The 27341-nt window shown below is 37.6% G+C and overlaps 1 protein-coding gene across 2 annotated transcripts in view; it reads right to left on the bottom strand.

Moving 5' to 3' along the window:
• Nucleotides 1-27341, bottom strand: part of LOC137192318 (inactive dipeptidyl peptidase 10-like) — a 204262-nt gene that overhangs the window by 25580 nt on the left and 151341 nt on the right. For both annotated transcript variants that reach the window (XM_067602905.1, XM_067602906.1), the window contains exons 4-8: nt 26429-26523; nt 26230-26304; nt 7045-7097; nt 6033-6114; nt 1371-1491 (exon numbers count right to left, since the gene is read on the bottom strand). In XM_067602905.1, the coding sequence (XP_067459006.1) occupies nt 1371-1491; nt 6033-6114; nt 7045-7097; nt 26230-26304; nt 26429-26523 (426 nt within the window). The remainder of the gene's footprint in view (nt 1-1370; nt 1492-6032; nt 6115-7044; nt 7098-26229; nt 26305-26428; nt 26524-27341) is intronic.

The raw sequence follows: 27341 nt of genomic DNA on the forward strand, positions 1-27341 counted from the left end.
ATGTTCAAGTGTGAATCAGATCTGAAATATGCAAGTGGACAACGTGAACAACCTGTGGAACAACTTCAGCAACAAAGGCTGTGGAACCAATGGCCATTTGTGGGCATGTATGAACAATCTGATGCCATCACTAGGAGGAAGTAGAGGTGACCTTGCAAACGAAGTGTTCAGAGCAGGCTGAAGCACTGGGCATTTTACATATGTTCACCTCAAGTTTTGGACCTTTGACCATGTTTAACATAGATATCAGACATCATAACAGTATAACAATAACAGAAAATCACATGATATGTCACCTTGAAATCACAGTTTACCTCAGCTGTGCACACTGTACATTAAACCTAGGACCAAATAAATATTATTATTGTGAGAACTTTTGTATGTGTTATTGACATTGCACTATGAATTAGTCTTAGTATTGAGGTTAAATGTAGATGACATAAAGAAACAAAGAAACAGGTTCAATGTTTTAAACAATCAAGATGGTGAATTGTACTAAAAACTCAGTAAAATTGCAGTTTATCCATGTCAAAACTATCAGATATATCTCCAGTTTGAGATAGCACCGAGTGTAAAAAGCTCAGTCTTCTGAATTGGCATTAATAACATCTTTAACACGATATCATATTCAGCTAATGATACTGATACTGTGTCACTTTGGTAATAAGGTAGGTTACTGTTTATATCCCTTTGAATGCAAGTGATAATAGATGTTTAAATGTATTCAAAGTGTAATTTCATATTCCTGTGTAGTCCTTAATGGTTAACATGCTCTTCAAATACAGAACCAAACACACTTAAGAGGAAATAAAAGAGCTGATATTACAAAAGAGGTATTAAATGTGGTTCTAATTTTGGGGTCAACCATCAATGATAGCTACATTATTGTATAGTTAAGGACAAAAAAAGAAGATGAATCAACAGTGCAGTTATTATGGTTGCTTGCCTTTTTATGAGATTTACATAATCTTCTTTTCTCCTGAGAGATGGGCCAGAGTCACAAAGTGTACACAGTGTGTGTTTACTTAAAGCACATAAAACGACTCTTCACACCCAGTGGGGAGATATCTGTACTAGAATAAACATAGTGAATATTTAATCACTGTCGTTCATAAGGTAATGTTTCTAAACACAGGCATTTTCAGTTTAATGGGACAATCTGTCAATGCTTTGAAATTAAGTTAGATATTATAATTGTACCTCTGCGATGTTTAAAACCCACAGCTCAAAATCTGACATTGACTTCCTGTTTGTCAAAGAGTTTGTCTTGCATGGTCAGCTAACAAGCAAAGGTCAAACCGCATGCCTTTGCTAGTTTTGCCTTTTGACTGAATATGAAAATATATATATTTAAACAAGCTGATATGTACCTTCATAGAGCCAGTCAGCAATCCCATTGAAGATGACCCCTTCCTTCCCCGAGGACGTCAGCCTAAGGGAGTTACTCTTGACATCTGACTGGTAGTAGATATTATTTTCAAATATGTAGAGCTGTGAGGACAAAGCACAAACAGTCACGACTTAAATGCTGTGGTATGACAAGGTGTAGAGAAATGATGCAGGAGACAAAAAATGGTGGCTGTAAAATTGTAAAGAAGTAAACCCCAGATGTTCTGCTTCACAACTTTAGCACACATCCACTGGATTACTATTCATAATATTAGATACACACATTATCTGTTCAAGCATTCAGACTATTCTTTTAGGATTAAAGCTGCAAAGCAGTGTCTGTCAATCATCAGGTATTTGTGGGAGTTAACCCGTCACTCCAAATTCAGACCAGTAAGTTAAAATCCCCAAACCTGAATGCTCTTCTCACCTTTAACACTGATCAACATATAGATTCAAACCCAAGCTGTTTAGAACAACAGAGGAAGTGGGTAGTTTTCATTGGTAATAGTTCCAACCATATGAAAAGTGCTACAGACATTGTGCTGTAGAATAAAAACAATGCTAAACTTATAATTCGACTGATCAATCAAACATCCATGTCTTCATGTTACACAGAGCAACGTCTCTCTGAGATGGAAAAAAAAGAATCTTTCTTTTGCCTTTCCAAAAACACAGAAGTCTGTAGCCTTATGTGATCTTGCATAAAAAAAATATTAGTAAAAGCCTTCTCCATGCACTGACACAACCTCACAGTCAGCAGAGCCTTCTGCTGTCTGGCTGGAAGCCATCAAGATATCATCAGTCCAGAAGGCGGTCTGTGCATGTACTGAAAGGTTCAGAGAAACAATTATTTACAGTTACAGCAGACTTACTTACGATACACCATCTGCACATATGGGATGGTTGGGCTCATTGCTAAAAATCAGCCATTTGATGTTTTTTACTCAAAGTTTGATCAAATTATAGACGTCTGTGCTAGGAAAATAAGAAATTCAGACAGTGTCAATATAAAATATCAATAACATAAATTCCTGTCGATTTTGTTACCACTACAAAGACAATTATTCAGTTACCCAAAGTGATTGAATTACCTTTTGATGACACTGCTTTACTTTAAAACTGTAGTAAAACCAAACTACTGTCACATATTTGGTGAATGGAAAGTATTTTCCATTACATTAACAGATAGTGTAATTTAAAAAAATCTCATTTATTTCATAAAAGCAACCCAGTCGCCTGAAGAAAACGTTGGTATTGAACGTTTCTGCAAACCACAGAAACGTTGAATATATATGTTTCAACATGTATAATATGTATCATATCAACATTTCTACAAACGTAGCATATTAACATTTATGCCTCTTGAATAATGATGTTTTATGGTGTGACAATGCTGTGGTTAAGGTCTGGTTAGGTTTTGGTACAAAGACCACTTGGTTAGGGTTAGGGAAAGATCATGGTTTGGATTAAAATAAAAAATAAAAAATAAAATAAAAATGGCCGATGTCTCTCTAAAAACACCCGGTTTTGTCGGTTGAAATGCAAAGCAGACATTGGTTTTGAGGTGGTCTCGAACCGTGTTCTCTGTTGACTTCCAACGAACTTACTAACCATCCACCTGCCCCTCCTCCTCCTAAGAGGAAAGATCAGCTCATATAGATCACATGTGAACTACGTCACTTTAGAAATGGTGAGATGATACATATTTTAGAAATGCTCATACGATACGTATTGTTGAAATGTTAATATGCTACGTATTTCACATGTTGAAACATAGATATTCAACGTTTCTGTGGTTTGTAGAAACGTAAACTGCCAACATTTTATTCTGGTGACCAGGCTGCTAAAAGAGCTGGGCACTGCAGTTTTTTAGAAACTGGAATAAATATTGCATTTGTTGGGCACTATTTTTAAGCCAGATTATTACACATTTGGTGCCCTAGTATTTGCAACAGCACTTTGAAATCTGCACAGGATCTATGCCAAAATGTACAAATGCCAAACCTTTATACAGATTTATACAACTGTGCACAAGCACACCTGCATGCAGTCCATGTGAAAATGGATTCCCTCAGTTACCCATTAATGATCAATGAAAGATCCAGTATGGATACTGACAAACATATTATTCATTGGCAACAGTATCACGGACAAAAGAAAGTTTGAGAGGCTGATAGCTGCAGCAGCATTAATGCAGTCGGCTCAACTAATCAGATACTTCCTGAAATTAAACATGGTGGTCAAACATGGAAGTGGATGGTGAGAAGCGCAGTTCTGCACACTACTAGATCATGGCCACCGGAGCTCACCCGTTGATATTTTTTAAGTAACTATACAGACATCTACATGACTGATGAAATCACACATTCACTTAGCAACTACTGTATGAACACTATATTTAGTCCAGAATGCATCCTCTCTCATTTTCACAGTCGATGATAGGTGCAGGAAAGGTTTCTGTTTCTGCACAATCAAACATTTGCATGAAAACGAATCTTTCAAACCCACACAACAGTTATAAATGAGGCCCCTGGACACTGCTTGTGGAATTGACCCAAAATAAACTACAGTGCACTTGTTCAGGAGAACAGGCAACAGTCATTAGTAGAATCAATTCATTGTTGGTTTTGATGTTTCTGTGGGATTTGTTGACAATAAGAATAAAATAGTACGTATCTTCAGCCTTGAAACGCACAATATGTAATATCTGCTGCTAGGGGTCTCTCAATCAAAACAGTAACAAAATACAGAGATTGATGATGTCGTGGGAGTTGTTGTCTTCATTGTTAAAAAACCGCCATTGCCATCATTGCAGTCAGCTTCTCTCTGTTAGGATTACTCCAGTGTTCATCCTTCAGGATGTTTTTACCAGGAGTGGAATTATCTGCAGAGGTCTCCTCCTCTCCAAAACAAACAGTTGCAATGATTAAAACCGGTAAAAACACTGAATAAAGCAGTTTCACATTAAAAATCAGTGTTTCTCAGATGCTGTTCAGCGGACACAGCATGTAAGGAGGGGCTGTGAGCCGAGCTGCCACTTTGCTCAGTTTGTTTCTCTGATAACTTAAGATCTAGACGTCTGATGATTAAAATCCTTCATCCGGTTAAAATATATACTTAACAATGACCAAGATCTAAAAAGTTCATTGCAAAAATGTGGCTTAAAACTGAGTTTCTGGCAAACAACCACAACACAGACGTATTAACTTGTACTTCTATCTTTGGTAGAGGCCATTGACAGGCGACCTTGATTACCTTGATTAAAATGATGGATTTGCTATAATGTAAGTACCCAACTGAACAAATATATAACATAGGTCTGGTCATTTTTAGACATTGTAATACAGAATAGTTACATATTTTAGCTTTGATAACCAACATTTTTGTAGCCTTCCTCATTTCATGCCTGTGTAATATGTGAAGTGCTTTATAATATAGAGACAAAGCGTTAAAAGCAATTTGGTATCTGCTTACTCAGCTCAAAATACAGTATATAAAAATGTAGGACATCTATGAAATATGTCTAATTACATGTTACTGGAAGTACAGATGGATTAAAAAGATAAGAGTAGTCACAGTGGGTGAAACATTAACTATGACCAGAATTATCCTGACTGGGAAAAGTCATTATCCTGATCAACTAGTCCTATTTAGTGTTGCTTAAGACTCTGTGGTGATGAATAGACAATCATAACTCATACTCTAGATGTGACTGGCATCCTCCTAATGAGAATACACAAATTCCCAAATAATTACCTTACTATGTGGCTCACTTACAGCTTTTTTTTTTGCACAACACACGTCATGTCATTGTTTCAAAAGATGCACTTCTGGCTAATGATACCGTGTATGCCACTCGAGAGCTAGAAAGCCTTCACATCTGTCTAGCGCACACCTCCTTATCACCATAATGACATACCTAATGGAGTCTTGTTTGATTTATGCTCAAATATTCCACGCTGAAATTTGCAAATATGGACAAAGGAGCACTTATGCTTTAGCATTTCAGCTGTCAACAAAGAAGCCTCCTCATCTGCACAGTGTAGATAAAAAAAAGGTGTGATGGGAGAGAATTAGCATCTAATTAGGTTCACTACAAAGTGAACCTGAGTACATTATGATTTGAGTGTGAAATCCTGAATTATAAACGCCTGGAAACTACAATGGAAAACAGCACACAACAGGGCATTTGTTGTGTGTCTCCATAGTTCAAATACACATGCAGTAAAAGAGGAAATACACACACATCTCAAAACATGAAGCTGAAACGTAGCATGGCACTTTGTATCACTTTTCATTCAGTATAGAGAAACTAAAGGCTTTGTTTGCTGACTGATTCCATTACATAAAGAAAGGAATGTGACCTTTGGAGTGTTTACTTCTGATTAATTGTGTTGTCATCCAGGTCAAATACCAATGAAAGTGTGGTTTTCATAACAGTCACTGTTATATCCCTGGAAAAGCATCCTTTTACAATTAATTAACTTAATTACTGTAAGCATGTATAAGACACAAATTACTAAATGTTTAAACAAAAACAATGTAATCCTCACTAAAAAGCAATAAAGCTGATGTAGGCAAACTGAGTCTGTGCTGAAAGGTGGGTGAAGGTGTGAATTTTTTTTCCTGTGTGTTCTCACCAGTTGTTGGCCTTGCACTCCCCACGCAGCGTACTGCAGGACCGAATTCGCCACCTCAGGGGGGTCCAGCTCCCAAACCTCCCTGGAAAAATGACAACGGGCAATATCATCACTAACATCCAGCGGTACAGTATTTTTGTGGGGTCCAATACACAACATAAAGATAAAGAAAACACAAGATTGCAGACGCATAAACACACATGCAACTATCTTCTGTGAAATAAACACAGCGATGCCTTTTAATAGAGACTCAGACCGAGGATTCATATTAAAATAATGTCACAATTATAGGTGAATGTTCAAATCCTTTCTGGGGCATTTTTCCCTTTGTTATAATGTGCGTCACTATCTTTTGTTCCAATTGTTTCCAATTGCGTTTGACAAATTTTATTTGTGTGCATTAGAAATGACAAACTGTGAAATTACTTTTTTCCTATATGGTTGCGGTGTGAAAGCAGCAGGGATGTGATGTGTGCATGTGCGCATGACAAGTAGATGTTAATTTTCTAACTATGCAAGTCATATTCCAGATTGCTCCCTGTGAGGGCTGCTGTTGATGGGAAACGTGTTTCATGGAGCAGAGACATCATTTCTTTTCTTCCAGTTTTTAGATAAATTGATCTCTAAATTAATAAAAAATGGATTCACATTATGCTACTAACTGAAGACGTTCCCTCACATTTTAAAGAATCTAGCCAATCTGGGGACCCTGCACATGTGGGGCCCCTAGGCTACAGCTTTGGTTAGTCTGTTTGTTACAATAATCCATGACAGCTAACATCTGGAGGAAGGAAGACTAAATGAAAAATACTCGTCTGTTCTTCATGCATGTCACAACATGTAAATTAATGATAAAGTACTATGTTCGTCATACTTAGCCTTTACTGGTGTAATCTTTGTTTTACAGTATTACAAAACAGGTTGGTTCACAGGTTTGGTTTTTTCACGGATGACATGTTTTACCACACAGGTTGTCTTACAGCAACTGCTGAGGAAGACAAAACATGCTTACCGTGTGTGAATATTGTAGATACTGTAGGAGGCCATGTAGGAATGACGGTAAACCTGAAGCAAAATAAAGACAGAGGGAGAAAGATTAAAAAATGACTGTCTGAAACATTAACGAGAGAAGCAGCAGTGCCACAGATAATGACATCATGACAAAAAAAGGAAAAGGAAAAAGGCATCAAACAAAACAGACTGCTGGCTGTTCTCAATGATAGAATCTGTAGACAATGCAATTTCCATGGGTGACAGCTGTGGGACAAGACATTTTAATTCCATCTGAGAAACCCATCATCGCCGAGTGCCTGTGCGCCGAAAGCCCAGGAGAGAACGAGACACAGAGAGAGAGAGAGAGATAGAGAGAGAGAGAGAGAGAGAGAGAGGCATTCAAAGTGACAGAGGGGTGCATGTAAAGCTGTCTGAAACCCCCCCTGAAGAAGCTGTGCCTGACATGATAATAGACCTCTGACCATGGTTGATGAGAGGGTACGGAAACAGGCCATATTTTTGTATTTCATCATGAAAATGACACTCAGCTATAGTACAGAGCCTAAGAATCTATTGTAGGGAATTACACGGCTACACTCTACTGCTAATATTAAGATTTCTCAGAGATGCACTTGATTGGAAGTGGGTGTAAGCTGGGACAAAACTGTGTTTCTGTGACTTCAATTCTGTCATTATGGGCATTTTCTATTGACATTTTTCCCCTGAAGAAAGCTTTCAAAAAGTAGTTCTGCCACAAAAGCAATAGCGAGGTCGGCCACTGATCAATAAGGTGTTCCAGTCCGTTCCAAAGGTGTTGGATGGGATTGAGGTCAGACTTCTGTATCAACCCTAATACCAGACAAGAATGTTGATATTGCACAATTCTGCCAAATGTTTTTGTTCAATGATGTCTTTTAACTATCAACATTTTTGAAAATATTTTTTGTCTATAACTTCTGCACTTGGTAGCTAAAATAGGTAAAAAATCAAAGTTAAGTTATGTTTTTATTGAACTACACCTCCCAGACTACGAAGCTAAGTGTTTTAGCATCTTTCATTCACTTACATGAAACGGTTAGCATTAGCATTGCTATGCTACACTTTTGAGCTACTTATCCACTCCATTAACACAGTAACTTTCAAACCATATCAGGCTAATTTGAATTCTCATTCTATCTAAAAGCAAAGAAAAGTGCAGTGCATTGTTTTCTCATGGGGGAGATGAGAGTAAGTGTTGTGAAGTCAGCTTGGCTAGATAGACACGTCAATCATCTTTCTCTTAAATATGATTGGGCAGGTATTTATTACGTAATAAATCCCTTAGTTTAGCCCTGCCTAACTGCAACCCAGTAACAAGGGAAGGGAGAGAAACTTTCTAAAGAACTACATAGGCTATGTCGAAGGCTATGTTCTCATACTTTTTAGGTGTTAACTATATGCACATTAGATTCCAAATTACATAATTAATAGCCAATCATGGATTTGCGTTTCCAGGGGCTTTAAAATGAGCTGTAGAAACAAGTCATAGATTGATGAGTGTCTGGGACTCTCACCAAAATAGCACTGATCTCCTAAGCTGGGACAAGTTGATCTTACCCTGTGTATCAAAAGGGTATCAATGAAATAGGCACTGGCAAAGTCATTCCCAAGACACATGTACTGTGTAAAATTGTGATTTCCAAGGTCAGAAGAAGAAGCATTTTTGTGTACTATATTTGTTGAAATTGTATCCATTACAGAATACTAATGTTGACAGCTGACTACTGTAGTGCCATTCAACATGAAAGGTCAGTATGAGAGCACATACCTAAGTGTAAGCTACATACATAAAATATATGCTCAGAAATGATATAAAACCTCCAAGCATGTTGTGAGATTTAAGCTGCCCTAGCAGGGTAATGTCTCTCCTACCAAACAGGAACAGAAAAAGTGGTCAGGATTAATGGCTATCAGCACCTTTTCATTTTACTCAGGCTGTGACAGCAAAAAGTATTGTGCACCCCAATGGCACAAATGAGAGTTTTAAGTGCTCCCTGATACACCTTGAGGGGATGAACTGGAGGCTACAATCGCTCTGCATCATTTTGGAAGGTGTTGTCCTGGATGGAGCTCATTTCAGACCATTCCTTCAGGCTATGCAGCCCAACAGAGGCTAAGCCTTTTTATTTTTCCTTCTCTTTTTGCTGGTGTTGTAAGGTAATGAAAGACCAAAGGATTGGTTTATCATTTTCATGTGCAGAGTTGTGCAAGGATGATCATTTGCTCTGTTAATGTGTGCATGTCCTTGAGGAAATTAATGTGTTTTAGGAGGGCCACTCCTCTCTTTCCATTCTGGCTTAGACCCAGATAAGGTAACATCCTGGGTCTTGGAGTAAACAGGACAGGTTGAAGGGTCACAGGCCACATACATCTTAGGGCTCTTGGCTTCCTGTGTCCTTGGGAGATGTGGCTCTTATCTAGCATACATGTGCATGTAAATTTATACCTCATGGCTGTAATCATATAAGCTGATACACTGACCAATCGCAGATCATCTCTCTCTTCCTGCTGCAACTATAATAGAATATGTTTGCTCTTTGTTTGGTGAGACGAACTGATGCAAATCTTTGTGTTCTGTCTCCTTATTGTACAATAATACTTTTTAATCTTCAATCCTGTAGCGTTTTGTGTATTATTTCATTAGCGTTTAGTGTTTTCAGACAATTTCCACAACAGTGTGTTGTGCCTACTGGTGTCTTGATGCTTGCTGCCGGCACATAACTGCAAAGAACATAGCTAAACTTCATTTATAACTTGTTGGACTTGGTTACTGCTGCCCATCTTACAAACACAGAACTTATCACCATGACAGACTCACATTGTGTAAGAAAATTGCACAAACAGAAAAGGTATCAAACCAAATCATCATATCCTTTCAATAAACATTACAGGATTTATGGATAATCTCAATTTGTAACACCTTGCTGCAGAAGAAGCGATCATTGGTGTGGCAAAACCTGGAGCCACCCAGGGTGCACAAGGCTTTGCAGTGAACACGTTATTAATGATCATTTTCATATTTTGCCATGGACGTGGTTTGAAAAACAAAGAGAAATAAACAAAGTGTAGTACAGTAATTCAGGAAACAGGCTGCTCATGAAGTTATCGATACTTTAGTTCATTAACTAAACAAACTAGATGGCAAAATCACTGAAGGACCTCAGTTGGTTTAGCGACTTCAACAATGTAGAAAGCAACAATATTTTTATGATAACAACGGAGCAAATGACTTTGTGTAATGTCAAAGGGGTCTCTATTGACAAACCCACAGAGAATTACTACCAGACTCTGTAGTTACCCTCAGCTCTACAGATCTTTACGGCATTTGTCAGTTCATTGTTTTGGTTATACGGCTTGCAACTTTACTGTTAAGATCCTTCTCACCACTCTCATAGCATATTTTTCAGCTCAAACAGGCAGCTGTTTTCACTGACAAAGCTCTAAAAACCCACTGTATAGTGCCTGCCCAACACAACAGCAGACAAAGTTAAAGACTGGCTAGTGAACATACTGGAGCATTTAATGGCTAAAGAGCCAAATATTTTTTCTAAGGAGACCAAAAGCAGAGCTAAACCAGGTAAGATAAATAGATAAAAAAAACTCCAAATGAATGGCTCATTTCTGTAAATGTACAGTGTCATAGAAGTAACAACACTGGCCCCCTTAAAGGATAATGCTGACAATGTTCTATATTTTTCTTATTGTCAACAAATCTCATGTGCAGAGCCAAACCAACAATCAACTGATCCCACTTACAAGTATTGTGTGTCAATCCAACACCTGATTTATTATATTCCACTGTGCCGTAGACCTCTATTGTTGTCAATAAACTATTAAAAACACATCAATGAGCTACACCGTTGCACTGGGTGACATATTCCTTTGCCCCTGAACAATGGAGGTCTACTGCACAGAGGAATACGATAGACTTGGGATACATGCACAATACTTTAATAGAATAATAGAAAATTGCCAGCCATCTCCTCTTATTGTGAAATAATACTTGCACTACCAGGTTTATGTTCCAGTGTAAGTGGAATCTAACCCTTACAGATAATATTATTATCCTTTTCTCCAAAGTTAATTCTAAGAAATAAAACATGTTAATGAGGCTTATGGCAGTTATAAAGACATTATACAAATACTACAGTTAGACTTTGGATACCAGCCTGAGCATCCATGTGTGACCCATAACAATAAATGGTACATCAATAACACAGACTCTTGTTTATAGTGAAAGTAAATTACTGTTTAGAGAGAAGAGGATCCACAGAGCTCCAAGTGACTCATATCGACTTTATGCAGAGTGTTACTTCTCAGCACATACTGAATGTACTGCAGTTGACACAGGGGTTGAGTGTGCTCAATATAAATTTGCAGACGTTATTGTGCCTGGGAGTAATTCCCCAAGGTGCTCCAGACACATTTCTCAAACTCTGACATGTTGAAACTTCCCGATTTTCAGCCATGAAATAGAAAAACTCTCCACAGGCCCCAAATGAGCCCTCAAATGAACTTTTCAGCAATACTCCATTAAATGAGGTGTAGAGCTCATGCAGGTATGGTGACCTTTGTTGTTGGCATGATGATAAAACAAAAAAGGTTGACATTTTCAACATCCTAATGCAATAGTGACTTTGGAGATTAATATAATGTCAAAAACCAAAAGCACTGATTCCAAAATAACAAAAAGTTATTAACATTACAAGGTTGATCTGTGCACATATCGACCACCTCTGACTATACGACATTTAAATCCCTCACAGCATGTCATTAGGTTTAGCTTTCAACATTAAAAGTTGCTAAAGTTAAAAATAAAGAAAATTTAATAATTAAATTTAGATCTGTAATCAGCTTTTGTTGGCTGAGTTTTGGCTGCAAGCCTAATTAATGTCCAAAACCTGTTGATACAACCCAACAATCTGATGAAAAGTATTTCAAAGAGCACTTTAGCAATCCTGGGATTAACATTAATTAGCTACAGCTGGCATAATCTGCCCATTTAACCGGAAAAAAACAACGGTAAGCACTGTCTAAAAATAAAAATTCTGCTACCTTAATGTTTCCTACAGTATGTTGCTCCAGATAATAAGAGAAGTAAGATGAAAGCATTTTTGATAAGAGATTAGTTAGCATCAGAGCATATAAAATGGGTATTTTGCCATATTAATATAGTCATTCTTTGTAGGTGTCACATGATTGAGTTTATGCTTCATTAGTTCTCATCATCTCTCTTTATTGTTTTAAGTTGACATAAACCACATGTTCACGTACAATTGAACTGAAAGAAACAGAAATGTGTCATGTTACCAAGCTGGACAAAGTGGATGTGCAAACAGACAAAGATGAAAGATGCTGAATGTAATGTCATATCCAAGAGAGAATTGGAAGCATTGGAAATTGAATGAAAAGAAACTGCACAAATCATGGCTATAAGTTAGTGGGCTTTTTTTGGGCAAAAAGAGAAACCACTAGGACAGAAGACCATTAAATGCCAATACAAGGACAAAGAGTGTGATTTGGACTTTCATTTTTATAAAGCAAGATGCAAGGGCAGTACTTGGAAGCGTGTCTAGTGTTGAACTGGGGATGGTTAAGAGGATGTATGAAGTGAAATAAAAAAAACAGAGACAGACATTTTGAGTGAATATGAGGATTTATTCACAGGACTGGGCTGTGTTCATGGAGTTCACCATATTCAAGTAAACCTGGAAGTTTCACCAGTGATTCGTACATGCAGAAAGGTCACTGAGGACCTGCAAAAACACATAGAGAACTAAAACAAATGGAAAGCCTAAGTGTCATAGAATAACAGACAGAACCCATAGAATGGGTGAGCAGCATAATGACTATAGTAAAACCAATTAAGATCAGGATATACCTTGATCCTTGGGGCTTAAACAAAGCAATAAAAATAGAGCACTATCCTCTGAAAACAATGGAGGAAGTTGTTGCGGAGATGCCGAAAGCAAAGCTGTTCTCAGTTGTGGATGCAAACCAAGGCTACTGGCAAATCCAGTTAGACGAAGAGAGCTCCAGACTATGAATTTTTTAACTTACTGTTAGGCAGGTACAAGTTTAAGAGACTTCCTTTTGGGATTTCATCAGCACCAGAGATGTTTCAGAAGTGGATGTCCCACCATCTGGAAGGACTGGAAAGAGTTATGAATGTCATGAATGACATTATTGAGTGGGGCAAAGACAGAGTCACATGACAACAGATGGAGGAAGCTGTTAGATTGACTGAGAAGTATAAACTTGAAACTAAACAGAGATAAATGCAAAACTGGACTCAGTGAGATCAGCTACGTGGGGCATGTGCTGAGCAAGGATGGATCGAAACCTGACACGGACATAGTGTGAGCCATACAAGAAATGCCAGAGCCAAAGGACAAATGAGCACTACAGAGATTCACAGGGATGGTTCAGTACCTAGAAACATTCATCCCAAATCTCTCAGAAGTGTCTGCACCACCCAGAAAGCTACTGGAAGGAGAAGCCATCTGGCACTGGGAGTATGAACAACAAAGGAGCTTCAAACGACTGAAAGAGCTTGTCAGTAATACACCAGTGTTAAAGTATTATGATGTTGAAAAGCCTGTCAGACTGTCAGTGGATGCCAGCTCAGGTGGTTTGGGAGCAGTGATCCTGCAAGAAGGACAACCTGTGGCGTATGGCTCAAGGTCACTACCAGACTGAACAAAGATATGCTCAAATTGAAAAAGAGTTACTAGCAATTGTATATGGCTGTGAAAAATTTCAACAATACCTGTATGGGAGACATGTTTTAGTTGAGTCGGATCACAAAAAGTCACTCCACAAAGCTCCAGCTAGGCTGCACAAGATGTTACTGCGACTACAAAAATACAGTCTGCAGGTGAGATACGAGCCCGGTAGTGAAATGCACACTGCAGATGCATTAAGCAGAATCAGCCTGAAGGATCAGTCAAATGGCAGACGGGAGGAGGAGTTGGATGTGAGCTGTATAGTTCAACAAGTTACCTGTTTCAGAAGAGAAGCGTCAGCAATTCAAAAATGCAAAAGAACAGGATGAGGAGCCGAGACTTGTCAGAGAAGCTGTACAGAATCGATGTCCTGAATCACACAGAGGAGTTCCAAAGTCAATACAAAAGTACTGGACTTTTAGAGAAGAGTTGACATACTCTGAAGGATGTTGTTCAAAAACTCAAAACTAATAGTGCCTACGAAGATGAGAGAAGAGATGCTCGAGAAAATTCATGAGGCACATATGAGAATAGTGAAGAGTAAAGAACGAGCCAATGATATCCTGTTTTGTCCTGGGATGGCAAAGCAAATCGAGGAAGTTGTGCAGAAATGTCCAGTGTGCAACAAACACAAGAGAGCTCTTGATATCTCATCCAGTCCCTGAGAGAACATGGTCAAAAATTGGAATGGATCTATTCCATTTGTATAATGCAGAATATCTTTTGTGTGTGGACTACTATTCTTAGTATCCAGAGATTTCAAAATTAAGTGGTACTACAAGCAAGCACATCATTATAGCTCTAGTCTCTAAAGTTTTGCAAGACATGGAGTACCTGATGAACTCTTTTCAGACAATGGAGGACAACTGGAAAGTGCAGAAATGCAGGAGTTTGCAACCAGCTATGAGTTCAAACACACAACCTCGAGCCTAGAGTTTCCACAATGCAATGGACAAGTAGGAAGAGCTATTCAAACGATCAAGACTATGCTAAACAAGACTATGCTCACATTATCTCACACTGTGTGTTTGTGGCCACTTTGAAAATGATTGTTACTGTACATTAAAAAGGTTTTAAGGCTTTAAATGATTAAACATTTGGATGCGTGATTGACAGTTGTCCAATACTGTCACACCCAACTGATGTGCCCCTTGTTCATCTCATCTACACTTAGATTCTAACTTGACTTTCTGTCAAAATGGCAGCACGTGGTAAACCAACTCCATACTTGTCCTTTCAGCAAAGTGTAGGTGATGTCACACATTGTATGTCTTTTATTTTTCGACAGTCAGTGGATTTTAAAAATGTCATAATAAGATGTCTGAAACAACTAAAAACATTCATTACAGTACATACTGTGTTTTGGGGAAAATCAAATCACAGTGTTAAACATGTGGGGGTTGTTTTATATACCTCAAAACTCAAAGTACTTCATCACACTGATGCAGAATCCTCTAAACCCTATATTCAAATAATTCATTTGCAACATTGCCTGCAATGGCCTAATACAACCACAGATATTAAATGATAAATACCTTAGGTACCTTGGTGTAAATGGTACAGCAAAATCTCTGATAGTAGATACATTTCTATAATCTCACAGTATATGTTGTCATATTTCCAAGCCTGCATAGCTCAGCGACTTATTGTATATTCAGGTTATGCTTTTATTATACTTGCTTTTTTAATACAAGGTTCCTGAATGGAAAGGTAACGCTTTTAATGTTTGTTTTTATTTCTGTGTGACTTGAAATTTCATCTGATGTGTTAACTATACTGTTGCTGCTCCCTCTTTTGTTTATTTGTCTCATAATATTCAGCATGTACTTTCCAGTCAGAATGCAATAAACACATCCAAGAGGAACCAGCAGCTTTCAGGGACACAGTTAGGAACACAGGTGTTGTACTTCAACAATGAAATCACAAAAGCGTATTGTTTGTTTTCCGATGGCATGATGGGAAAAAAATGTTGATATATAATAGTAGGTGTCACCATTCACTGCAGCAGCAGCCACCATTCACCCATTTTAAATGTATTTACAGACGGAATACAGATATGTTGTTTAAGGATGCAGGTGCGGCTTTTCCATCATAAAATTATACATTAGTGTGATATTTAGTTATTTTTCTAAAATACCAGGTGGGCTCAACTGAGACAGCAGAGGTAGTTTCTGTCTCTGCTTTTCCCTTTGTCCTCAGCGCTCACATCTGTGACTCCCCACTCGCATTCACTTTGCTCATTTGTTCTTTCATAAGCATTTGAGGCTGGAGGTGGGACACTGGAATCTGAACTCATCTCACATGAATATTGAATAATTTATTTTTACCCCATCGGCATTATTCCGAGCATTTTCAAGACAAAGCTGGAGCAAAAGGGCTTTTCAATTTCTGTATTGACAGACGGAAACAAGCTGCAATAGTGTGCCATCATAGCAGAAAAATACAGAGCAAGTGCAAGCAAACCATCCATGTATGCCTTGACATGCAAACAATGGAGGTTCTCACTCAAAATCTGATACATCAGTCAACTTCAAACCCACACACGTTCTGTGCCTTTATAGCTCAAAGTGAATCAGTTTTCTTTTTTTTTTTCTTTTTAAATGTTTTTTCCCCTCGAGTGGAAATGGAACAGGAGATATGCATATAAAACAGGTAGATAACATGTAACAAATGTCTCCCACCAGATTTGAATGCAGTTACATGGTGTATGACTTAAAGCACTAGTCTACAAAGATGTCATAAGGATGACAAATAAAGGATGATAAAATACATGGAAAGAAACAGTTACAAGGCTGCAAGGATTTGCACTGACAAGAGAATTACAAGATGTCTACAAGACACAAGCCTGCGGTCAGCAGTGACAAACAGGAATCCCAGAGATTACGAGCTTTAATCAAGCTTAATCACTCCTAGATACAGATGTAGCCAGATAACGGTATGTAATCCTACAGATAGGTAAGGCCACAAGAACTTTCTCCAACACCTTGTAACAGGACACTCTTTACTCACGTTAAAACAGACTCACTAAGTATAACTGCTATAGGTTATCAACTGTGAAGTACGGAGGGTATACAGAACAACTTACCAGTTCAAAGCCTGCATGGGATCAAAGTGTGTGATTAAGTGAGGACTCGTTTACTCATTTTAGAGCATATCCAGGTCCTTTTGTTGTTCTTTTCAACATTCATTACAGGTTATGATTAACTGCAAGCACATACTTTGTGGTACAATTCATAGATCAAAGCGTAGGATTGCAACAAACAAACATTAAAGCCATGCTTGAGGTCTAAAAAAAAAAGGATAAGGACTTAGATCACAGTGAAAAATGCCTATTATAAAAAAAATGCTTTATTAAGCTTACTGAATGACACAAAACACACATCATTCTGATGCTACACAAAAAAAAAGGGCAAAAAGGATTCGCATTAGATGTTAAACGTTTAGCGGATCCCGAGCACATTAAAACATGAGGACAAGCACAATATGTTCAATACAAAAACAGTAACAAAGACGATGCATGGACTTTCAAAATCAAATATTAAACACTGGAGTGAGATGTAATAGAGACAGTGCTAGTTGTGCAGTAATAAACATGGAAAGAGAAATGAGGGCTGGTGCATGTTGTACTTGTAGATGTGTTGAAGCAATCTTGTCTCCTGCATGTACATATTATGAAACTGCTGGCTTGATTATGTTCATAGGCAATGTTTTTTCAAATACATACATGAAGCGCTACATTTATATATGGCACTGTTATAGGGACGTGATCGGGGTGGATGGTGGGATATACATATAAAGTGCTGGATCTTGACATTGGAGGCCGAGGTTTGCATCCTGAGTCCCATGTGTGGTAGGTTTAGACAACAAAAGGGCCAAAAGCTGGCTGTAAAAGTGTTGATCATGTGTAAAATGTCATGAGACAAGATGAACTTCAAACTCTGTATGATGATCTACAGCCTGGTCGCCAGAATAAAACGTTGGCAGTTTACGTTTCTGCAAACCAAAGAAACGTTGAATATCTACATTTCAACATGTGAAATACGTATCATATTAACATTTCAGCAAAACGTATCATCTCAACATTTCTAAAGTGACGTAGTTCACATGTGATCTATATGAGTTGATCTTTCCTATATAGGAGGAGGAGGGGCAGGTGGATGGTTAGTAAGTTTCTTGGCAGCAAGTTGGAAATCAGCAGAGAACACGGTTCGAGACCACCTCCAAACCGAAACCAATGTCCACTTCCTGTTTCAACCGACAAAAGTGGGGCTTTTTTTAGTGAGACATATTTTATTTTTTATTTTTATTTTAACCCAAACCATGATCTTTCCCCAACCCTAACCAAGTGGTCTTTGTGCCTAAACCTAACCAGACCTTAACCACAGCGTTGTCACACCATAAAACATCATTATTCAAGGTAGAAATGTTAATATGCTACGTTTGTAGAAATGTTGTTATGATACGTAATTCATGTGTTGAAACGTATATATTCAATATTTCTGTGGTTTGCAGAAACATTCAATGCCAACGTTTTCTTCTGGCGACTGGGTTGTGATCTATGATGTATGATGAGCGGTGGTTACTATGCTTGTTGCTCATGTGTAATCAACTTCAATCTTTTATCATGTATTGTTCTGTGGAGCAGAACAATACATGCAAGTTATACTTTGCTGCCGTATACAATTACAATTACATACCATTTAAAATTTTTCAGTTCAGTTTTCTTCAGTTTTGCTGATTTCAGCCAACATGTAAAGACCCTTCTGGTTAGTTTGCTTTACTGTATGACAGATTATTCCATAAAACATGGATACACAGTGAAGAGCCACAGATAATTGCCTCTGTTTAGGAAATCAAGACTTCTAAGACTGGATTAATCAAGGTTATTCCAAGAGAAAATATGCAAGTTCTTTTGTGTATAACAACATTTTCCAAAATAGAGATTGTCTATTCTACAAAAAAACATCAAAAAGCTCCAACATTTGCTTTTTCTAACAGGACAAAAACTGAACAGCACAAAAAAAATCTTGGTTCTTTCAAGGCCATTCAGAGCTAAATATGATGTTTGCTTGCAATAGTTGAGTTTAACAGCCCCTTTTGATTAAAAAAAACAAAAAAAAAAACATCAATGGAGTTATAGTATTTCATGAATAAAGGCATCATGTTTATAATTATGTGCCCATGTATCAAGTTTTATGTAAGCAAACCCAAGTGCGGCGTCAACATATGCATCGCAGATCTGCTTAGTTAAATATTGGTTCCGTCAATTAAATTCCAGCATCAAGACTATCATCTCTGCCAGCTTCCAGCCAATGTTTCACAGCCAAGAGGCTTTTGTCCATCGCTCGTGTTGCTCTGGAGGGATTAAATGTTCAGCATATTTTGCCATCATTTGTATCTCTGGCTAAGCTTTGGTCATAAATAAAACACACACAGTTGTCAGCTATTTTCAGGGCTGTCAGTAGCATCCACATAGAGCGTACTGAAATATCATAAATTATACAGACAAAATTAACAATTTACTACTTACTTGAGTCATAAGAAAACTAAATTAACTGTTCTCTGATTTAATGAAAAACAAACCGTACAAACTAAAGACTTTTTATAATGTTCTTAATTTTATCAACATCAGTAAGACAGCTATGATCAAATTGGCCTTTTCTCAAAGGAGACTGGAAAACATCCCGCTGAGCAGCGGACAAGCAGGGAAAGATGTTCAACAAGTTGTGAGTCAGAGGGTTTTGAGACAGAGACATTAAAGGAATAATAAGACATATCTGTACAAATATGAATATGAAGCAGCCAGCAGCTGGTTAGATTAGCTTAGCATAAAGACTGTAAACAGGCAGCGGTCTTTCCAAAGGTAGCAAAGGCTCACTAATTAAGTCAAGTCAAGTTTATAGAGCACATTTTTTTAAAAATTAACCAAAGTGTTCAAATGACAGTGAAAGGCACAAGAGTAGAGATAAAATGACATCAGCTGTAAAAGGCACGAATAGAAAACAACAATGATAAAATACAAGGCAATATCAAAGTATATGCACAAATGTCAAACATTAAACAGAATAACAACTGTAAGACAAATTTATGAATTAATAGATAAAAGATTATAAAAAAGTACTAAAGCCATTAAGAGCACCCAAAGGCCACTGAAAACATGTAAATCTTGAGTTTCGCCTTAAAAGTGTCAACAGAGGGGAAATGTTTGATTGAAAGAGGAAGACTATTACGATCTCCCCTCCCCACTCGCCTCGATCATGCAACAGTTAAACGCAACTGATCTGAGGATGTAGGGGCAGGAAAGTTCAGAAATGTCCTGAGGTGCCAACACATGTATGTATATTAACACCTTAAAAACAAGAATTTGTGGGTTTTAGAGCAACCTCATGGTGGCGAGGAAACTCCAACAAGCCACCCGGTCACACTGGATTTGTTGACAATAAGAAAAATATAAAATAAGGCCTCCCCTATCTATTCATCTTTAATCCACCTGACCTGAACGCCTTTGAATCGTGAAAGAGGATTCTAATACTTTCAGCTCATGTGCGTTTGCTTTCCTGTGTCTACATCAATGTTTTATGGGAGCCGAAAGCAGACATCACGAGACACAGCCACAAAAAAGACGCGGTGATGTGCTTTCTGTCTCTGTCTCCTCCTGACTGATGTCTGTTTTTCTTGCTGCTTGAGGCCTGAGGGTGATCGAGGTTCCTGCCTTCCAGATGATTCTCTGCCTACACTGCTCCATCAGCTGAGCTTGCCAAGGGGGGTGTGTCTCTTTATTTTGGACAAGGACCATAATTGTAGCTATTCCAATCCTCTGTTTCGACCCAGCAGTTAACAAATTCAACGTTTTCCACACTGTGCTTCCTTGTCATACATAAACCATGGATTTGGTGATGCCCTAAAACCATTAAGTTATATGAAAAAGTAAAAAAAATACTTATTTTTTCTTTGCTCATGATGTGGTTTGAAGCAATGACTTTAACTTTAAGGTTGCAAATCCAGAACATTGTGCACTGTTATATCTTCATATCATTGCAATATTTGAACAAAACAACCGATTAATTATAAAAAAATGATAAAAATGAGAATCGAACTCTGTCACACTGTCTCATCTCCTGCAAAGTGCTGAAATTGGGCTCTTAGTGTCAATGGAGATTTATTTCATTCAGTTCACAGCAGACAAACCTGTTAGAAAAGTAATTTCTTTTCCTAAAATAACTAGCTATTATTGTTCTTCATTAAGCTGGTGTCAAGCTCAAGATTGTTTGTTTCATACCAGGCTGCCTGATGAACAACAAAGATAGTTACATAAATGTTTACAGGAAGAGTGGGTAACGCTGTGTTTCACTGGATGAAATCTCAGTCGTCATACGTTTTTCAGACAAGATTTCAAAATGCATTTCTCTCAGGTCCATCCATAATAAACAGCCAATTACAATCTCCCATGAACCAAAATCACACAAACTATTTCTGTTTTAATGGAAGCAGTGCATTGAATGTCCATTTGCATGTGAATCTAAGGAACTCCATATGTCATCTAATGATGAAGCCAAGGTTTAAATTTGTTTAACGGTGCAAAAAGCCTCATGATGAGTTTTCTTGTGACATGGCTTTCCCTCTGATCAAACTAAAAGCAAATCATGAGCTGTGTCTCAAATCACATACTTCTGTTAGTACACTGTCATGTAGTACACTGTGTACACTGTGTACTTACTGGCATAGTGCGCAAATTTTGACTGGGTAGTGCAAATCAAACACAGCCGGTGTGCACTTACCGGAAATGACGATTGCAAATTAGCACTAGCTAGCATTAGCGTTCGCATTATCGTTCGCGCCACCAAATCATTACAGGCTGCTAAATTAACCCAAAAAACATACTGATGGCTTATATCCGACAACAGTATAGTGGTGCTAAGTGCTAAAAAATACATGTATAACTTACATTTGTATAATGTGGTGATGTTCACCGTAGTTACAATGTACCCGGCCGCCATTTCCAGTTTGAAAAGTGGTCCCTCCCCTTTCGCTACATAGCCAAGATGGCGACCATTGAGGGTGAGAAGTGTTCATAGTTCCACACTCAACTTTTAGACCGTTTTGAGTGCACCATCCGGGTTCTCACAGTGCACTGCATTTTTCCATACTTCTCAGTGTGAACGCACTTATGCACTCAAAATGTTAAGAGTAAGTACAGAAGTGTGCGATTTGAGACGCAGTAATGGTTTGATGAAGATGGGCAATCACTTCAGTCACATACGTAGTTCTTATTTATCGAGTGCTGATACTGGTTAGAATGTCGTGATCAAGACTATGACTTGTCAAGGGGACAAGTTTCACGACACATAAATACAAATACTCTGCTCTTAATAAAAGGTTCAATTATCTTATTAGAAATTCTTTAAAGCAAATCTACTCTTTGTCCCTCATTGAGAAATCCAGAATCTATAAATATGCAAATATTTTTCATTTCAAATATTTTGTAACTGTTGGACACAAGATGTCTCCTATTTCACTGCAAAGTCCATTTTCAGTGTTTGTGCACTGGAGGCTTCAAGTTTCCACATCACACTTGTTTAAGTTGCATACTGGACCATGATTGGCCCCAACTAGTTGTTGTGATGTTGTGATGTAACAAATCAATGGAGAGTGAGGAGATTTAAGGTGATCACAGAGAAACTTTCCTCTTTCAGCAGATGAAGGTGAAAACAAATTCTGCACATACGTCATTCTGCACAGTGAAGAGAACAACAAACAACTGAAGGAACAAGATGAAGAACACATTTCTGAGCGGAAGGAGACTTTAAGTTCAGTAACGTTGACTCTACAAGTTTTACATTATAACAACTAATAAAAGTGAACCAATGATCCAAAAACATGGGATTTACACTGTAATCTGAAATGCCAGAGGACTAGAAGATTTCTAGAAGGGTACAATGCAATGTTAGACTTTGGTGATTTGTAATTAACATTACAAATATTAATCCAGATACAGGCCTTAAAAGATCTAAAACTGCAATCGCAATTATTTTAATGCTCATACAGACTTATCATTGCTTTATATAGCAGAACTAGCACAGCTCAACTTCAACTGTTTTAATAAACACACTAAAATGATGGTGTGCAAAATCCTTGAGGTATGAACCATAACGAACAGATCAGGTATCTTACAGTGATTTCAGGTTGTCAGAAGCAACTGTAAGATTATACTGTAGCACCTTATCTGTTTATACAAAAACATTTAATTATAAAAAAAATAAAATAAAATAAACCAGGCAGGCAGTATGAGATGTGATTATTCTTATAATTGCGTCGATAGACAAGCAGAATCACATTTATAATATTACTCAATATTTTACAAAAACAAATCAGCTCTTTTAGTAGCAAAAGCAAGAAGTTGCACATAATTAAAGAGTTTGTGCATCAGAATGATTTGTGCATCAGCGGGGAGGAAAATAGTCTGTTCTCTCTCTTTTTTTATTATTATTTTAAACTTCCAACAGAACCAACAATACAATTTCCATACTATTCATCCTTCAACATAACCTTGTGCTAAGAATGGACTGAGCCTATGGCTATTGGCTGTATTGTTCCAAAGTCTAACCCTTCATGCAAAATATGCAAATCAGATCTGATTAATCGCCCTGCCACTAATCCTCACAGTTGATCCCTTCCAGAGTGGAGGGTCCAATTTGCATATCTCCTTTTGCATCTAATCTTTTCTGATAGAAAGCTGGTAATTATAGTTCTCGCCTGCCCTGTGCTCTATTAGTGAATGAATGCGGTCTGCCAGTCGCACATGAGCCACAATAGAATTTTAATCACCCCCTGACCCAAGCCCTCGTCAAAATGTATTAAGCACGTGAGGACTAGTGGACTGTAGATATTTACTCAACCATGACAATATATTTCACCATAGATTTGTTTTAATAACCCTGGGATGTCTTTTCTTATAACCAGATACAAGATTTGAGTGAAAGGTGGAAGGGTTAATGCAGATGAAAGATGGAAAAAAATCAGCTTTTGAAATCACATTTTGACGTCTCAAGTCCTTATACCTCCTCTTAAATGTATGCTTGGTCTCAAATCTCATAAGTGGCGGAGGTGTCAGAAGGATATTGTAGCCTCCATATGAACCGCAGAGGCCTGAGGCAAGATGTATTCTATATAGTTTGACAGATAGGACTTTTTAAAGGCTATTCAAATCATTTTAGACTCTGGTTGGTGTCAAATTTTAGTATGGCATGACGTTTACAGCATAAGAGCATACTCCAATGTATTAAATTCAATTCAATGACAATGAAAGATTGAAAATATGGAAAGAAACCTGAGAATACTGAGAGAAACTGAATATGCTGATGGTACCTGATAATCAGACTGAATTGACATAATGTTTTCACTTAATTATTGAGCCTGACATCAGCTTAACTTTCAATTTGGGAGAAGGGTTTCATCTCAACATGACAATAGTGACGAATCCATCTTGGCAATTTTCAATTGACACTGACACAGTTGCTAAAAGCACGTTTAGTGATATGTGTCACTTTAAGAGTTGTTATTCTTGTTGGTGGACCCACTTGTATATGTGACAGATAAGAATCATTTCAAATTATTATTTTTCAGAAAAGATCTTTTAATTCCTTCCACAGTTATGCTATTTCATACCATATAATTTCATTGTTATTTTCGGCTATGTTGCTAAATTGATCAGTGTTAAAAGCAGCCAGAGTACATATAGTACCAATAGATAACGCAGGTTCTTGCCCACTTGAGTTAATTATGGGTCAGTCTATTAATAATGCTTCGGGACATCAGTAGGGGGAATCATGCTCCTCTTCCTCACTCAATACAGACAAGTGATGGTGAGAAATATATGTTGGTCTCTTCATCCTTCTCCCCTCACTACTTTCCCTGGTTAAGGTAATTACATACACAAAGCACTGTAAACTTGTAGATATACTATTGTTGTTTTCCAATGACATTATTGTTCATTGTGAGAGAAAGAGGCGAACTTTGTACTTGTATGTTGTTTGAGAGTTTCTGGCTACTTCAGTCAACCGTGTAAGCTAGCTACTGGCGAATTTATGTCTGTCTCGCTATAGCGTCGAACTGTTGTTCCGCCATTGTTTGCATTTAAATGATTCATTAAGGGACTTTCTGTAAGGTTGTAAAATGTTTATTTTATCACTGTAAGAAGTCAGTTCATGTGTCAGCTAAAACAGATACGTTAAAAAGGTAAAATATATTTCATTAGCAGCATTCCATGTCATACGCTGGGTTAAAAAGATCATTTACATCATTTAGAAAAATGCAAAAGAATAATTCAGTTGTGAAAACTGTGGTTCTGAGACTGAATATGTTGATTGTATTGTGTGTTGTATAAAAGGCGAGAGCTGTCCTCACTATTCCCCTTGTTTAAGGGCACAATACATATAGTTGCATCAGTTTTATTCACACTTTGTTGCCATTTTTGTCGGATTCTGCCTCTAGCACAAAAAGATTACATCCCGATTGTTCATTTTACTTACAATGCTCTAATTGAATCAGTTGTTTCTCCAACAGGGTAACATCCTTCAATGGGCACAACACCACATCTATTTATATCTAGAGATGATGGTGGTGATACGGAGGTCTGGAACGATGCTTGAATGATGGAATTTTTGCTTTTGCCTTTCTGTTGCCTCTATCTAAACTCTGAATGCATGAGTGTATTTTTATGAGGAATGTGCTCTGAATTTGCTTAATTCGGGCATTCAAAAACTGTAATTACAAAGGCATAAAGGTCATAAAGGGGGAATAAAGACCCCCCCTTAGTACTTAGCGGCTGCAGCACCATTATTGCTTCGCAGTAACCCGTATGCATCCGGCTGGTTACCTGAGGCTGGTTCTGAGTTCACATTATAATTATGACGGGAGAAAGAAAAGTCGTTTTCTCCCCATGAAAAACATAGTTTCCTTGAAGCTTATGAGAAACTGCCAAAAACGAGCCAACAAGGTGCAGCAGTGAAACAACAGACGTTTGAAACAGCTGTACTTGAAACAGTCGATAAAATTCAGTAAATAGCAAAGCTGCTTGTTTCATTACTTTATATTTATGTAATAAATATGCAAATGTCAATTAGATGGTAATCTTCATGAGAAATAAAGAAAAAAAATTGGCTATAATAATCATCTGCTTATAGTGATCAATTGGACTCAGACAGACATGATCACTATAAGCTGTTTCCACTGTACATGAAAACCACCTACACAGATTTCTTGTGAGTCGTCTGGTGACATTTTATTCATGGTCGTCTAAGGACTATCTGTGCACCCCATTATGTATTCCATATACTGTATATAGTGGAGAGTGTCTCTACGGCAGAGATGTGAAAAGTGTCACAAGGTCTGTCTTTTCTCACTGCAATAACAATCATGATGCAGGTTTTGAAAGAACTTACCTGTTTCACATCGTAAGCGAAGAGTACATATTTCAGGTCAGGGGACACAGAGTACTTTGCCACATTGAAATTTACCTGGTGAGAAAGAAAAAAACAGACAGACAGTAAGAAGTAAATACTGTTTGTAATGATGATCATTATGACAGCATTTATATTGTGATAAATTAAGATTCAGTATGCAAGACTAATGTCTACTTACAAATGTTGTGTTTGTCAAGACAATCTCTGTTTCGTTTGTGAGGATGTTGAACTTGATGACGTGGCCATCGCTGTTTCTGTAGATAACTTCAGAGTCTGTGTAGAGAGACAGAGGGAACAAAGAAAAAAAACATCTGTAAGAAGGAAATTGAATTTCGAAAGCCTCAAGACTGTGAGAATCAAAAGTGAGATTTCACAGCCAGACAAACACAAAGGGAGGACCTACATTTTTCATCTTCTAGGTAACACTGCATGTTCTGTATTGTTGGCAAGAGCATTGTGTGGCACAGCCAGGAAAACATCTTTTGTACCAAGTTGAATTGGTTTGCCGTGACTTCGTTGTTTGTTTTTTGTCTGAGCCAAACATTCAGAAATGTAGCCCACCTCAAATGTCATAGAACGGGGGATTGTCACAGACGACAGTAGCTTTGTATAACAGTTTGCATAAAAATTTTACATGTATGCATGAAAACACGCACATACACATGAGTTAAAGAACAGTAAAATAGCAGCTATTAAGACAGACCATAGCAAATGTGTCCAGCTCATACTAATTAACAATCTTAGTGTTCAATAGGTTTATGCAACAGGTTGTCAAATTTACACATGTGAATGCAACTATTTCTTCCATCAAGATTTATTTTCAAAGTGTTCTACTTGAGCAAAATGCAGCATTTACAAGAAAGCAACCACAATCAAGCATTGACAAAGTTTGGTCACAATGCCGCCCACAGTGGAATAAAATGCCAGGCACACATGAATCACTGCTTCATCAAAAATAAATAAATAAATAAATAAAGCAAGCAAAATCATAAAGACAAATCAACAATGGACAAACGGAGAAGGATTTTTAGCTACAGAGCATGAATAAAAATGTTCTACAAGACTCGCTGAAAATCAGATCAAAAAGGGGA

This window comes from Thunnus thynnus, chromosome 11, assembly GCF_963924715.1.
Source record: "Thunnus thynnus chromosome 11, fThuThy2.1, whole genome shotgun sequence".
In the NCBI taxonomy this organism is placed as follows: Eukaryota; Metazoa; Chordata; class Actinopteri; order Scombriformes; family Scombridae; genus Thunnus; species Thunnus thynnus.